Source organism: Tyto alba, unplaced genomic scaffold (assembly GCF_018691265.1).
Source record: "Tyto alba isolate M040663 unplaced genomic scaffold, T.alba_DEE_v4.0 Super-Scaffold_2, whole genome shotgun sequence".
Classification (NCBI taxonomy): domain Eukaryota; kingdom Metazoa; phylum Chordata; class Aves; order Strigiformes; family Tytonidae; genus Tyto; species Tyto alba.
In genome coordinates, this window is record NW_024881282.1 from 57,379,696 (window position 1) to 57,394,534 (window position 14,839).

Consider the following 14,839-nt stretch of genomic DNA (forward strand, 5'->3'; position numbering starts at 1 on the left):
AAGAAGCAGGAGCAAGGCAAGAGGAGGAAATAGGCTAGGCCTCTATGTGACCATGAATAGCAGAAGCAGTTTTATTTGATTTTTGGTCAGTGGATGTTAAATAAAACTCTACGCTGGCCAGCCCAAATAAAAAGATGAAGCAATTTTTCCCCTTTCAATATACTAAGTGTTATGGTTGGTAAAAGGTGTGTTGGTGCAACAGGCAACTGGACAAACTGATGAAAGCAAATTTGATAGAGGCTTAATAACTAATGCCTCGCATCCTTTTCAAAGTTAATGAGCTGCAAACGGTACAAAGCCATCGTGTTCCAGTGCCGTATCTCTACATACCAGTACAGTTCTTGCATTCTTCCCTCAGCAGCCACTACTGGCCCGTGTCCCAGCCCCCAGGCGGTGCAGACACCTCTGGTCTGACTCACAACCACCATCCTGTTACCTCCTGCTCTGGCCAAGGGGAGAGCTGTTGCCTTAATTTTTCCATAACAGTAATTTTATTTGGCTCATTAGCATTTGCTTTTATCTTGCTACTTCTTTCTAGAGTCTTAGTTGGAATTGTAATAAACCATTCTGGCTAGTTTTTGTTCATACTTCTTTCTGGGGGTGACTAAATTGTTTTATGTTACAGTTCTCTAGATCTTTAACATGCAAAAAGTTGGCTCTTTCACGGAGGATAGTGATCCTTGGATGTCCTCCCTCCATGGCACCTTACCCACCGAGACAGGATCTAGGCCAGCCATGTTAGCCCCGTCTCCATCCCAAGAGCATCTCCCAGGTGGAGTTCTCTTCAGCCACCACAAACTATACCAAATTTTCTCTCACCTCCAGTTCTGTGGAACTACATCATCCCTCTAATCAAAGCGGCTCAAGTTACCAATTTGTGTTCTGGAAAGCTCTATGAGAGTAATTAATACACTGAAATATGGATCCTAGAATAGCTTAAGGGTTTTGCAGGGGCCCCTGTTAGTGTCTGTAAGTGCTGACTTTACTGTATGAAGACCTCAAAAAAAATCCTTGCACCATTTTTTGAAAAATTCCCACCTAAGTGAGCTACCTTTACCTGATTACCTAACACCTCACATTTTCATTCCTCACTATAATAATATTAAATGAGTTCAAAACTATTTTTTGATTTTATTAAATGGTAGCTAACATGCTTCATTTTCAGAGAGAGGGAAAACTACTGCCAAAACTTAGGTGCTGACAGCAGCACTGCAAATAGTCATGGTCTACTATGACAGAGGAACAGGAACTCACGTGCTTGTAGCTAGGATTCTCCTAATACTTAGAACATCACAGCTGGTGCATAAACAAAATTGTTCTACTGCAGAGGTGAATGGCACTGACTGGGGAGTTATTACAGCAAACACAGTTCAAGACAACATTATGGCTGTATTCTAGCTCCAGGGAGTAGTAAAAAGCAGACGTGATCTAGTACGAAACCTTCATGTAACAGCTGGAGATGTTTAAAACTGAAGAATGGCTTTACCAGATTTTATTCTGATTTAGCTATACAGCAGCTTTTCTTTCCCCACAAACCCAGGCTCAGAGTGCTGCACAGCTTTATTCCATGCAGCAAGGTTAGCATAATGTTATTATCAGAAATGGAAGCAACAGAATTGTTTCCAAGGCTCAAAGTTTAATAGCAAAAATAATCATCTGCAATGATAATTCAGAAGTTTTATTTATGTTTACAGCTTTCTACAATTTATGCTCAATAAAACTAGAAGCTGTTTAGGCAGATACCTTTCTCTGAATTAAACCATCCATTTGAAAAGGCAATACAGAATATGTTAATAGGAGAGGATCTAATGATACAAGTGTTAGAAATCACATGCTTTCTACAAAGATACACATATCCCCTACTGCAGTCAGATCATTTCTCAGTTTCATTTTTGTTTGATAATCATGGAATTCTGAATTTAGCTGTAAGACAGACTATCTTCCTACCCCTAAGTTGTCAACAAAAAGTTCATGAGGTGCAAACCAGGTTTATATGAAAATAACCTTTCATATACAGTGGTCGTATTTTCATACCCACTTAGTCCAAAGTATCTGGAATCTTACTAGTCCCATCCATTCCATTTTCAGTCTGCTTTGATCTGTCAATGTTTCTAATACAGAAACCTTTCAATGGTGCTTTTTTAAACCTGTATTTTAGTATTTAGTTATTAATATACATACATACACATATATATTTTTTTAAAAAGAGCTCAATTATTTGACTAAGGAAAATACAGAATTAGTCTTAATAGAACTATTACTCTGGCCCCTTTAACAAAACGAATCACCTGCATTTATAATCCATATGGAATCTTCTCCTAAAGTGTAAAATACTCAAAATAGTCAAGAGTCTTCCTATGAACAAAAATTAAATGGTTTGTCACTATATACTAAGTGTTTTTGTCTTGGATAGAAAAAGGTCTAGTACACCTGATGAATAAAGTAATTTGCAGAGAAAACATTCTACCCTGTTGCCATCATATGCTGTTATATACTTAATACTTGGAAAACAAAAGAATCAAATAGATTCTAATATGGAAATGCATTTAAAAAAGATGTGGAGAAGATGTACCAGCACTGCAATTTGTTAATACAAAAAAAAATTTTCTCATGTTAAGGGCCCAGTGGCTAAGGATATGTGAAAAGGCTGCACAGTTAACAAACACAACACGGTGGTGACAGGCCAACAGCACACCTTACATGCAGACCAGAAAGTTACGGAAAGCATAAAAGCTGGTAATGTCACACTAAATACTAATAAAATATTTACTATTGGTGTCTACTCCATTACAAAAAACATTTGTGTATCAGAAGAAACACATATCAAGTTTTTATCTCTTGTAGATGCTGCTGGACCTGCAAGAGAAGAGAGAGAAATATAAATAACAGATACCGTAACCACACACACAGGGCCACACACTCAGAACAAGCCTTTTATCTGAAGGAGTACATACCACCTTAATGTCTGGCCTTCTATTTTTTTTCTCATTTAGACACCGATCAGCAATCGAATACATTTTATGAACTGAAGTTGCATCCCAGTCACTCATCTTTACATCAACATAATCCTCAACAGTTGCTTCCTCATCCTCAATTTCATCTTTGATACTTAACTAGAAGAGAATTTGAAACAATAAGCAGATAACATTGTCAGCACCTGAACATTATGTATTCCACACTAACAATTAGAAAACTTGCTTTTGAGTGTTCTTTTCTCAACCACTTTTCTAGACAAATGGTTCAGCAGCATAATTATCAATATCTGCAGAAATAGCCTATGAGACTCTGAACTATACATTTTTATTACACATTATTTTTAATTGAGTTAAAGAAAATAGCTTTACGATTTTGTGTTAAGCTGCATCATACATCTTATTTTTCTCCCAGTTCAAGGCCCAGTTTCTGAGTATTGTCTCTCTTACAAGAAGCATGATCAACATAAAGTATCTATGTTTACTTAACTCATAAATATGCAAGCTTAAGTGTGAATAATTTCTTATCAACTTTATAAAGCCTCTTTCTGTAAACTAATGCCATCTGTCACCAGTTTAACTGGTTGCTGTATCTATTCTAAAGGAAACTTCTAGTCTGAAATAAATTCTTAAATCTGACTGGTTTAGGTCAAAGCTCTCCAGCCACAACACACTTGAAATGCATTATCTGTGATCTGTAATCACAAATACTGTTTGAGGAAAACCTCAGACAAGTCAGTATGGTAAAGCAAGAAAAGTCAGTGAGTGGAGGCAGGTCTTCTGCCTTCCTCTATGGGTCAGTCTGAAATTGCTAACTAACATTCAACTACCCCAAAATTTTCGAAGCTAAGGATGCCACATTATCTTGCACTGACCATTCTCTTTATGCTTCTAAAAGTACATTGCAAAGATAAACTGTACCAGTCAAATAATATTTTATATTCCTTTTTAGATCCCATCTCTGAAAAAACCTGCTTCAAAAAAATCCCCAAAACCTGGAGATTCAATTTGATAGGGACCGAGCTCTCCACGGTCTTTATGGAGCTCAACAGGATAAGTATTATGCTACTTTGGAAGATACAACTTGGAGGAAAAAATTCTAATAAGTAAGTCTTTATGTAAAAAATGTTCTAGGAAAACCTTGGATTAAGTAGTTCAGAATTTTATTTAAGCTAAGTGAAAGGATAAATTAAGAACAGCCTTGTAAGATTTGTAATTCAAGAGTGAGCTCTGAGACATTAGTTTTCCAAGTAGACTGAATTACTAATTGAGTAGTAAAAAAAAAAAAACCACAATTCAACCCACCTCTCACCCTGCAGAAAAAGCCCTTAGATTCCAAACTTTCTTAAAGTTAAAGACACACAGCATTCACAAATTATTAGTGAAGTTTAAGAAAAATGATACAGGAATGGTAAGAAGTATAAGGAACCATAAATAAACAACTGAGATGACTAGTTAAAATGTTCTGGTGAATGAGGAACTATCAGGGTATCTGGGTATAACAGGAGTATGCTGATAAAGCATAATGGTATTACAAGAAGAAGCAGTACCAAAACAAAGAGAATTATAGTATCAGATGAGAAGGAGATACCTTGCAGACTGGACAGTCTTCTACCAGCCAAGAGAGAAAAGTTTCAGCCTCACCTCTACGACAAACATTGACACAAGAGCTGCTTTTATAACTACATATTTTGATATCTAATTTGATTGTCTCAGAATCTGTTAACTGACTATGATTTCATATAAAGTGATGCTGGAGCAGGGGAAGGGGAGGAGAGAGCAAAAAGAACATACCAGCAACTGTGGCTCCCGGTTTTCATCTATTGGGGGAAGACCTGTTATTATTTCTAGTATAACCTAGGAGGAAAAAAAAAAAAAAAAGGAAAATGAAGCATAGAATAACCCTTAACATACATACCATTTGTCTTTCAAACAAATGGTCACAGCATCTCTATTTGTCCAAAGACAGCTCTCTGTACAACTGATTGTTGTTGCTGTTGTTCCTACCTTTATTTTCATTAACTGTTATTAACAGTGTGGCTTATGAATTTCAACCCAAGTTCTACTCACCCTACAGTGTGTTGCTTCAAAGCAAGATGGAAGGATTTAGAAAACATTCAGGAACAGCCTCTGGCCTACCTCCCCATGAAACTAAATGCCACGAAGGAAGTGGTCAACAGCAATTAGGGTCTTGGATCTGTTCAGAATGGATTCATTTATTCTTCCAAATATTAAGCTCATGTCTTTTTTGTTCTTTAGCTTTAAGGCAAATCCCACATGGGACAGCATACTATTGGTGATTAAAAATAGTAAACCACACTTAATTTTGGAACATTTTCTTTAAAAAATTTTTTTTCCACCCTGAGTTACGTTTTTCTGTAATACTATTCAAGAAGAAACAATGTTCCACATTACTTCAAACTACATTTAGCTAGAACTTGGAATGTTATTTTAGTCCGGTCTTTCACATGCAAATTTACATTTTAACATAATTATTTTAATCATTAGCAAATTCAATATTTTAATCAACATATTCAAATGATTTAAAACTATTCAAAGTTTAGAAATACTATCTTAAGAGCACATCTACTGGGAAAAGGAGAAATGGTAGATCAGAGTGAATGATTTAATTTCAGATATTCTTGATTTTGTACGCTTTTATCATTTACAAAGTCACATACTGCTTCCCACATGTTACTTACTACTCCAAAACTGAAGATATCAGATTTAGGTGTTATCTCTCCTCGCAGAGCTTCAGGTGCCATATAGGCTGCTGTTCCAACAATTCTTTCAGTCATGATTGTTTGTGTGAATGTTACAGATGCTCTTGCAAGTCCAAAGTCAGAAATTTTGGGCATATATGTCTCAGTTAATAAGATATTTGCACTGGGGGAAAGGGGAGGAAAAAAAAAAAAAAAGTAAGTTAATTTTCCAAACCAGTACAGTAATTAGGTTTTATAACAGACTAATAACTCTTTAATAACCAAATGAAAACTGCTATTTTGACTGTTTCTTCAAGATATTTATTTGTTATTCATATAACAAAAAATGTAAGAATTATGTTGGAAGTTGCTCAATTTCAAAATTAATTGCTCCAAATAAATCAAGAACTGGCTGCCAGGATACATCCATGGGGTTTTTTTGTGCGTGCATGCATGCATGCATATTTAAAAAAAAAAAAAAATGAAAAAAAACAAGGAAAAAGCTCCCCATATCCTACAAATACAAAAATTTCTTATAAGAGACCAATTATCTTACACCCGTGTTTTGGATCTGAATACTCTTTAAGAATAATAATTGAGAATACTTAGCTCTGATCAACTGGTACTGGATCACAGTACAATCCTTAACTGTCTAAATCTCCACTCAGAACTAACAAAAGCAGGTTTTTATATCTATTATCTAATACTATGTCATCCATTACAAATTCACATGCTAAATGAAGACTAATACTCTTATTCTTCTCCTGGAAGAGAAACAGAAAACTTATTAAAGATGGAATAATGTACATGCTGTGTTTCCACTTGATCTCCAGCTTTTACTTCCCTTGGAAAACCCCTGAAGAACAAAACTGATCTAAAAGGCCTTAACATTTTCACAAAATATTCAGTGGGATGAATTACAGCATAAATCTTCTACTGTTTTTTAAACTTGTAATGCTTGGAACCATTTTAAAACACTTAATATTTCTGTAATCCTCCTCATTTTCTGACCCCGTTAATGAAACCATAAGAAAACTACACAGCCAGATACAAGTAACACTTACTAGAAATTTGTATTTCTAACTTCCCCTTCTTGTTCCCCAAACCTTCACAACAAAGTTAAATCAGCTGTAACTTACAACAAATCACTTGGTATTAGAACTGCTGTAAATAAATATAAGTCCACTGCAAAAGGCCAAAAACTAATCAAGCCATCATCCACCAACTTGTTTCGTATTTAAAACTCAACTTATAAAAGAATGAAGAACAGGATCACAGCTTCGTAACTCAGCTTCTGACCAACCTGAGTCAAGCTCAAAGGTGGTCACTTTTCTGATACACCACAAAGGGCACAACAGAAGCAAATTTTACTGCAACTGCCACACTTCAAAAGATAAATGAACTATTTCCCGGCCACAGCCAAGCCAAAAAACTATGAACAACTCTGAGAACACTCATTCAATCATGTCCTCTCTAGCCTACAGAGAAGCTGTTCTAGTGCCTGTGAGGTTACAAATTGTTTCCACATGTCCTAGCAAAATGAAGACCGAAGTACACCACCTTAGATATCTCTTCATCTAAGTTTTACTTGGGAGTGGTAGTACTGTTATTAACACCAACCAAATTTATTGAGCTATTCACACCGCAAGTTCAAGAGGTTGCAAAATGAAATCCAAACAAAAGAAAAAACAAAACAAACTAAAACCCAATCCTATAATATGATCAACTCACAGCAGTTAGAAGGGTAGAGTAGCGTAAGGTAAAAAATGCGTCCCTTCCAGTCATTACACTTGTCCAGAGGCTTAAGCAGGGAAGAAAGAAGAAACATAAATTGTCAAAGCAGCAAGCACATTTTATGAGGCAGCTAAAGCAAAAACTTGTTCCTCACAGGCTGGAAGGACACAAAACCAAAGCGGCATACATTTAGCACAGCTGTCAGAAGCCAAGAAGCTATTGAAACATTCATCGGTGACACCCAACCAGTCAGTTGCTCCTTCTTAATCCACAGGAGAAAGGCATCTGGGGCTTTTCTTCAAAGATTTGGACTGCTTTGCTTTTTAAAAAAAACAACACAACAAACTGTAGCAAGGAAGGGGAAAAAAAACCCGAAAAAAACCCCAAACAAACAAAAAACAAATACTACAACAAAACCTCCACCTTTTCTGAGGTCTGATATCCCTGGAAAAATTTCTGGTATAACAAACAAGTGAATATACATTATCCTTGAAGAACCCTGAACTTCATAAACCTGACTGAAATAATTTTACCATCTTCATAATAAACAGCAGTAAATCAAAGGAGATACTCTGAAGAAATATTTTAGTAATAAAAAAAAAAAAAAAAAAGGTGGGTTTTCATCTGAAAAAATCCCCATTCAAAAGTCATTATGTTCTCTAACAGCAGCTTTTTCATTAGCAGCAGCTGTGAAAGAACAGAACTTCTGGGTGTCCTCGAAGCATTTAAATAACTATTTGATAGTAATAGATTACAATAGCCTCGTAATTATCTTTAGAAGTCTGTACTGGTCATGTCCTTGTGGCACAGACAAGATTATGGTGATGGATGTCACTTGCAGAAAAGACTGTGTCCTTGACTGAAGCAATGCTTCTTGCAGTTTGTTCTCTCTAAAATGACTTTAACAGGAAGAAGAAAAAAAAAAGAAAAAAAGGAAAAAGGGAAAATGCAGCCAGCAATAGTCAGCAACTTTTACCTTTTAATATCTCTGTGAATATGATTATTTTCATGCAAAAAGTTGATGCCATTTGCTGTACCTTGAACAATTTTACATCTTGTATTCCAAGAAATTGGTGGAGTGTTATCCTTGAATAAGAAGGGAGAAAGGCAAGTAGCAAGGTGAAAATCTAATATATATATTCTCACATAAAACAAAACAAAACATACAAAACCCCCACTTCTTGCTATGTTTTGTGGTTTTCAAGTAAATAATTGAAAAGACTAATAGGATACATCTCTTCATTTCCTTGGGCAGAAATACATGCACTTGTCACATTCAGTTCCTTCCCCTGAATTTTGCTTTACATCTATTCACTCATTGCAAAAAGTGTTCTTGGTAATATTAGACTCTGACCCTACAAGGTGAGCTGCACTGCAAAGAACTACCTACATCTACCACACCTTTCACTTTGTATCAGCACTGATACCACAGACTTTTAACACAAAGCAAATCATTCAAAAGCAATCAACAGTTTTTACTAACAATGAGAAGTGAATCTTCCAGGGTTTTTGGATTTACCACTTCTCAAGAGTTTAGCTTGATTCACATTACTAACTAAACCTTAGAAGAGAAGACACCTACATTTTCAAAAACATTTCTTAATCTTCTCAGTGGCCAAGGAAAGATGATTAGAGTACCTCATCATTCTACCACCTCTCTTGCCTGCTCCTCAAAGCCCAGACAAGAAGATGACATAAGAGTCCAAACCTCAAACGCATCCAGTGAAGTCACGGAATGAAGTTATCAGCGAGAACACACGTTCAATATGCACGTTCCTCACACATTCAACTTTATCCAAAGAAGATTTTCCAGTTTATATATTCTGATTTAGATTCTATATGATTTACATCATAAGTTAGTCTCTTCCTTGTAAAGGCTTCAGTTATTTCTACTTTAGCTTTCAATTATCACCATTCTTTTAAGGTGACATGACGATAATGGCCAAAGTTACATGAATGAACATTTTCATAAGGATTCATGTCAAGCATTGCTCATTTTTACATATAAACTTGCATCGCCTTAAGTAAAACTTAGTCTCTCTTCTGCATTGATTCAGTTTTAAAAAAAAAAAATCTTAAAATTGCAAATGTGGAAGTGTGTGCAAGCAAATCAACTAAACCAACATGAGACAGCAGTGCTCCCAAACATATCCAATCTTTTTCCCAAACCACTGCTACTCATTCTTACCCTAACACCACTTTTTTTCCTGTTGGAGCAGAAGTATTTCTGCAGCCTGATTATTTTCGCAAAGTACTTTTCCAGCCTGATCAGTTCCCTAACCCAAACCCAGCTCTTTCTCCAGGTACTGAATGCTTGGGCCAATATAACAGGAAGATCGGTGCAGAAAAAAGAAAACCATTTTTTAGGTTTGGCGGCATGGAAGGGTTGAAGTAGCACCAGTTTAAAATGTTCACCAGAACCTCAGAAGCTGCATTTGCTTAGTAGAAAGCGTATTTTTTAACTCCTTTAACAAACTAACATGGACATTCATCTACTATGTTAAGTCTGGCCTACTGTTGGTATCGCTCTAACAAGCAACTGTTTGTCCTTCATACACAGAGTTGCCTCACCAGAAAAACAAAGCAACTTACTATTTATTAAAGGCCAAGGCTAGAAGATACGTCATTTGATTAAATCAGAAGAAAGCATTGCATTTATACAAAATACTAATAAAAAAAATATTTCCCACTTATTTAGGCATTTCAGAAAGAGATACGCAGACTCTGAACACTGTGTTACAACCTCTATCACAAGGGCAATGAACAAATGGCAACTCCAAAATGCAGAATCTCAAGAACTAGCAGAGAACATGCCCATGTCAGGACCAGGAACAATACTGCACCACGCTCTGCTCTGTTCCATGCAGGCACAGCAAGGCCAAGCTCCTGTGCCACTTCTGGTACTGCTACATGACACTGCATTTTCAGCCTGCTTTGATTTTAAATGTATCTAAAACTTTTGTATAAAAAGTTATTGGAAAAATACTTGTTATAACATTTGTCTTCTAGCATACAAAAGTAGTAAAACATCATTTGGCCATTTCAGTTTATTATTGTTTCAAATATATTTCACAGATATCTATATTTCAGCAAAATAATACAACTGGAAGCTAGAAAATATTTTACTTACCAGACAAGCAAGTCTGTCAAGCAATGAACCGTTGGGCATGTATTCATATACTAGACATGGCTGAGCACCATCACTTGAGAAACCAAGTAATTCTACTAGATTCTCATGCTGACACCTGTAACAAAAAAGTTCTATTCACATATGCTCTGAAAGACTCACAACATTTGAGGAAAATACAAGGCAGAGGGAACTCAATCCCCAATTACTTGTTTCAGCCCTACTGCACATAGCCAGGTTTCTGCAACAGTGCTTTAAAACAAACAAAATACAGTAATGTCATATATGAAACATTCCCACTTTACATGAAAATCATTAAGTTATGCTAGAAAGACAAAAATAAGGGATCACACTAGCTGACGTTATCTTCCAACTTAGATTCCCATAAAAGACTATAATGACATTGTGTAACACTGTACTCACTTTGCCATCATTTTTATTTCTTGATCAAATTGCTGTTTCAAGTCCTGAACACTAACATCAACCATCTACAAAAGGAAGTGTTTGATGTTAGTATCACTGGCCAGGTTAAAGTGCACAGTTGTTCACTTAAAAAAAAATTCAGAATTATAGGCCTTCTTTTAGATTAGTTACACACAGCAACTACTTAACTGTTTACAATATGGTTTTTTTACTCAACTCAGAAATAAAGAATCAGGACATGATTTTGAATTCCTTGGAACACAGTGTTATTGGACAAATGGATCCAGTTTCAGCAGTCATCAAGTTATACGTTTTGTTTCACTGCACCTACCCAATAATAGCACTTATTACAAAATTAATTCTTCACACAAACCACTGGTTATGAAGACTAAAATTCTGTGGCAATACCTATTTAGCTTGTGAATCATTTATCTGACTCTGAAAGGGAAACTTCCCTAACAACGCTTCCCTTCAGCTACTTCTTGCGTGCAGGGGAGGGAGGGAAACTGGGGGAGCACTCTGCTCTTCCAGACAACTTGCCAGAGCCACTCAAAGGAGAGCAGGAGAGCTACAGAAAGGGCAAGACTTCATCGCTGGCGATTGTGCCAACTCATACCACTCATGGGACTACAGGGCACGTTACTCAACTCAACTATTGTTTAGCATGGTGACACTTTTTGAAGTGTACCATTAAACACTTTGCACAGATAAACAAGTCTACACTATAACGTACAGACTCATTAAAAACACCCAGGACAACTCACAGCAATGAGCTTCTTGACAGCCACATTTCTGCCATTGATGAAGCCTTTGAACACAACGCCAAAGCCACCTTCTCCCAGTTTATTGCCTCCAGCTGATTCTGGTCGTGCATCAAAATTATTTGTAACACTTTCCAAGTCATGAAACCAAAATTTTTGGAAATCTGAAAGACATATTTGCCATTTAGCACAACCATGTTTTCACTTAAGAACAAGTGTATTCAATAGATTCTCTGCTTCAGTTCTATTAAACCAAAAACTTGCTAACATACAAATCCCGACACAGTGGAGCCCGACTGCCAGCTCTGTGATGAAGACACCAGGAAAAAAAAAAAAAAAAGCAGATAAATTTATGTAATGAACTATGCATAATTTTTTTCACAGCTAGCACTGTAGCAGCCTTCTGACTGGACTTTCTGTTAACTCTCATAATACAGGTAATAGAAATTAAATGTGCAGCGGATCACAGAGAGATCTGATGTGACACAGGCACTGTGTCAGAGATAAAAATGTATCTAGATCACATCACGTTTCTGGCAGCAACCCAAAAGCAGACCTTTAGGAAGGAATAGACTACCCACATACTTTCCTAGAATGTTTTCCTTAGACATCTTTTCTCCACCATTCTTATTAATTTCTGACAAGTAAAATCCAGCTTTAAAACACAAGATGCTAAACAGTCTACAAAATCAGTACTGAAAAAGGGCAACAGGATTATGTGTAGAACAAAATAGACTGCAATTTAATTGACAGCCAGGTCTTCCATCACAGTAGTCGCCTCACTGGCGAGCTGCATCTCATATTCAGACATCTTATTATCCAGGCTAAATTCACAGCCACACAGAACAAAAGCAAAAGCAAGATGCTGTTTCCCATAGATGCACGATGATAGGAATACAGCCATTACTCTAATGCATTGCTATGATTTATTTCATGTGGGGCGACGGACACATAAGAAAAAAAGACTGTACTTAATTCTACCAAACTAAGTGCCTACCTGTGTTACTGGACTGTGAGCTGCTATTTTCTTGACTTAAGTAGGGAGGAGCTGAATGTTGCTTCTCAGTACTCTGAGCTAAAACAGGCTTTACAGATGCCACTTCCTTTTCCTGTATAGGCAGCTGTTTCTCATGTATAGGCAAGGTATCCTGTGAAGAAAGAGGTAACGTAACTTCTTGTGCCATCCTTACAGCTTCTGAAAATGGAATTTAGAAAAAGTGTTAACTGCATTAGGAATCAGAAAAACAAGTGACATTAATGCCAGTATTTACTAAGATTAGGAGATACTTAAGTGTCATGAGAAGGTCATATTCTGGCACATGTAAGCTGCAGGACTTTTCTTTAAAGTGGAAATTCTTATTTAAACTGTTATTACAAATAACGGAAAATGGAAAATATGTCCACTTTTGGTTATTTTGACCCAATCTTTTCTGATTTTCTGTGAACCTCTGTAGCATCTTAGAAAACTAAGAACACAGTACAGGACGTACAAGAGTAAGTTACCTGGAAGCAGAAGGCTTGCTGGAGCTAGGAATTGATTCCTAATCAGCAGATCCACAAGATCACCAACTGTACAGTTTGTTGTTCCCCAGTCATAAAGTAATTCACACGTGGGGCTCTTTCCCATTTGTACAAATGCCTCAAATCTCCTTCAAAGATAAATTAAGACCAACATTAAAAAAACAGAAAGTGACCTTGAGAACCATGAAGAAGGGAGATTAAAGATAAATGACCAATAAAAATTTTTCTCAATTCTGAATTTACCATGCTGTACTATATAATTATTTGCAAATCTTCTGAAAATTATGCTAAAAAACCTGAAGAAATTGAAACCCAGGGGAAAAATATGAGAAAAATTAAGGGAAAAATATGCATACATGGCTTCAGCATTTTGTCCAGGGCCCATAATATACTGACACACAGAACTAACAGGGAAGAGAATGTCAGTGAGAAATAGAGGGCAAGTCAGAGTCATATCAAATGGAAAAAAAATTTAAGTGTTTTCCATCCATCTGGCATTCAAGTTTCATTCTGAATACTGTGAGATGGGCACTAGGCAGCAATTAAGATCCATTATTATAGAAAGACAATGAAGATTTAATGCTAATGTCACCAGAAAGACTGGAAACCCAAGATGATATATAGGGTATTTAAAACCTCATGATCTTTGAAAGAGCTGAAGGCTTCAACACACCCTTCACACAAGGTGAATAAAATACTGCTGACATTACTTCTAAAACTTGTTAGTTTTAGGCCTCAGGCTCCCCACATTTGTTGGACATTTTCTTGGGAACAGTGAATTAGGAGTTACAGTCCAGCTGTCTCTTGTGCGAATATGCACAATGAAGTCAATGATTACTAGTCTCGAGGGTGCAGAAAGTTACACAGCCTATGCTGTATTGCTAAAAATACCTACGTCCGTGGCTCTAATTAAGTCTAATTTCCTCAGACAATTTTATTTGGCTATAGGTTGTCTGAAAACTGAACTACAGAACAATTAGAAGTAATTACCCCGCGTTCTCTAGGGTTCTTAAGTACCCATCAGCGCACAAACTGCAACAAGTTACAGTGACGGCACGGACATCGGTATGGGGTGGGCACCAGTATTTATGTTAAAGAGCTAATAAACAGGATTATGTTACGTGACTCCTGCATAGCACCTGATATGCATTTGGTTGTATCTGCTTTCACCGGAAGGATTGGCGATATCAACCGCTAATTTCTTCCACCCCTCTTGCGGGTCGATGAAATCCGCCAGCCGCCTCATGAGCCCGTAGCTAATGCACCGCACGTACGTCGAAGTCGTTACGGGCTTGCTCATCTCCGGCTCCCGAGGAACACGAAGGCCGCCGTTACCGAAGAGGTTCGCCGGGGTTGCGGTTAAGCAAGGCGTCAGTCCCGACCCCAAGGCCGCTCCGCGCCCTGCCCGGCTGCAGCACCAGCCGCCGCCCCCCTTCCGGCCCGACCCCGGCCCTCAGCCGCTTCCCGGCCGCCCAGCGAGCGCTCCCGCCCCAACCGGCGGCGGGAGCCTCCTTACGTCACCGCACCTCACCGGCGACCCGCCCCGCGCGCCTCGCTTCCCGCCCGCCGTCCCCACCGCCCCACTTCCACTTTAAGAGG

At 37.5% G+C, this 14,839-nt stretch overlaps 1 protein-coding gene across 3 annotated transcripts; it reads right to left on the reverse strand.

The window, feature by feature from the left end:
* Window positions 1-1,662: 1,662 nt before the first annotated feature.
* IRAK4 (interleukin 1 receptor associated kinase 4) lies at window positions 1,663-14,785 on the reverse strand. Of its 3 annotated transcripts, none has more exons than XM_032999809.2 (11): window positions 14,380-14,785; window positions 13,223-13,368; window positions 12,717-12,914; window positions 11,723-11,883; window positions 10,959-11,023; window positions 10,539-10,653; window positions 8,385-8,494; window positions 5,675-5,858; window positions 4,767-4,829; window positions 2,958-3,113; window positions 1,663-2,856 (listed from the first exon to the last, which is right to left on the reverse strand). In XM_032999809.2, the coding sequence occupies exons 1-11, from the start codon at window positions 14,538-14,540 to the stop codon at window positions 2,824-2,826; spliced, it is 1,392 nt and encodes a 463-aa protein (XP_032855700.2). In that variant the 5' UTR covers window positions 14,541-14,785; the 3' UTR covers window positions 1,663-2,823. The 3 variants fall into 3 exon arrangements, with proteins under 3 accessions (XP_032855700.2, XP_009967437.3, XP_032855701.2); XM_009969135.3 differs by having other exon boundaries at window positions 2,955-3,113; window positions 14,380-14,783; XM_032999810.2 differs by having other exon boundaries at window positions 2,955-3,113; window positions 14,515-14,782.
* Between the last annotated feature and the right edge of the window lie 54 nt (window positions 14,786-14,839).

What these genes read in the sequence shown, in the direction of transcription:
- IRAK4 (XM_009969135.3), bottom strand. Translation starts at nt 14,540, where the DNA reads ATGAGCAAGCCCGTAACGACTTCGACGTACGTGCGGTGCATTAGCTAC. An exon ending in AGCAAGCCTTCTGCTTCCAG is followed by an intron (nt 12,915 to 13,222) that starts GTAACTTACTCT and finishes TTCCATTTTCAG; the next exon opens with AAGCTGTAAGGATGGCACAA. An exon ending in ATATCTTCAGTTTTGGAGTA is followed by an intron (nt 4,830 to 5,674) that starts GTAAGTAACATG and finishes TTTTCCTCCTAG; the next exon opens with GTTATACTAGAAATAATAAC.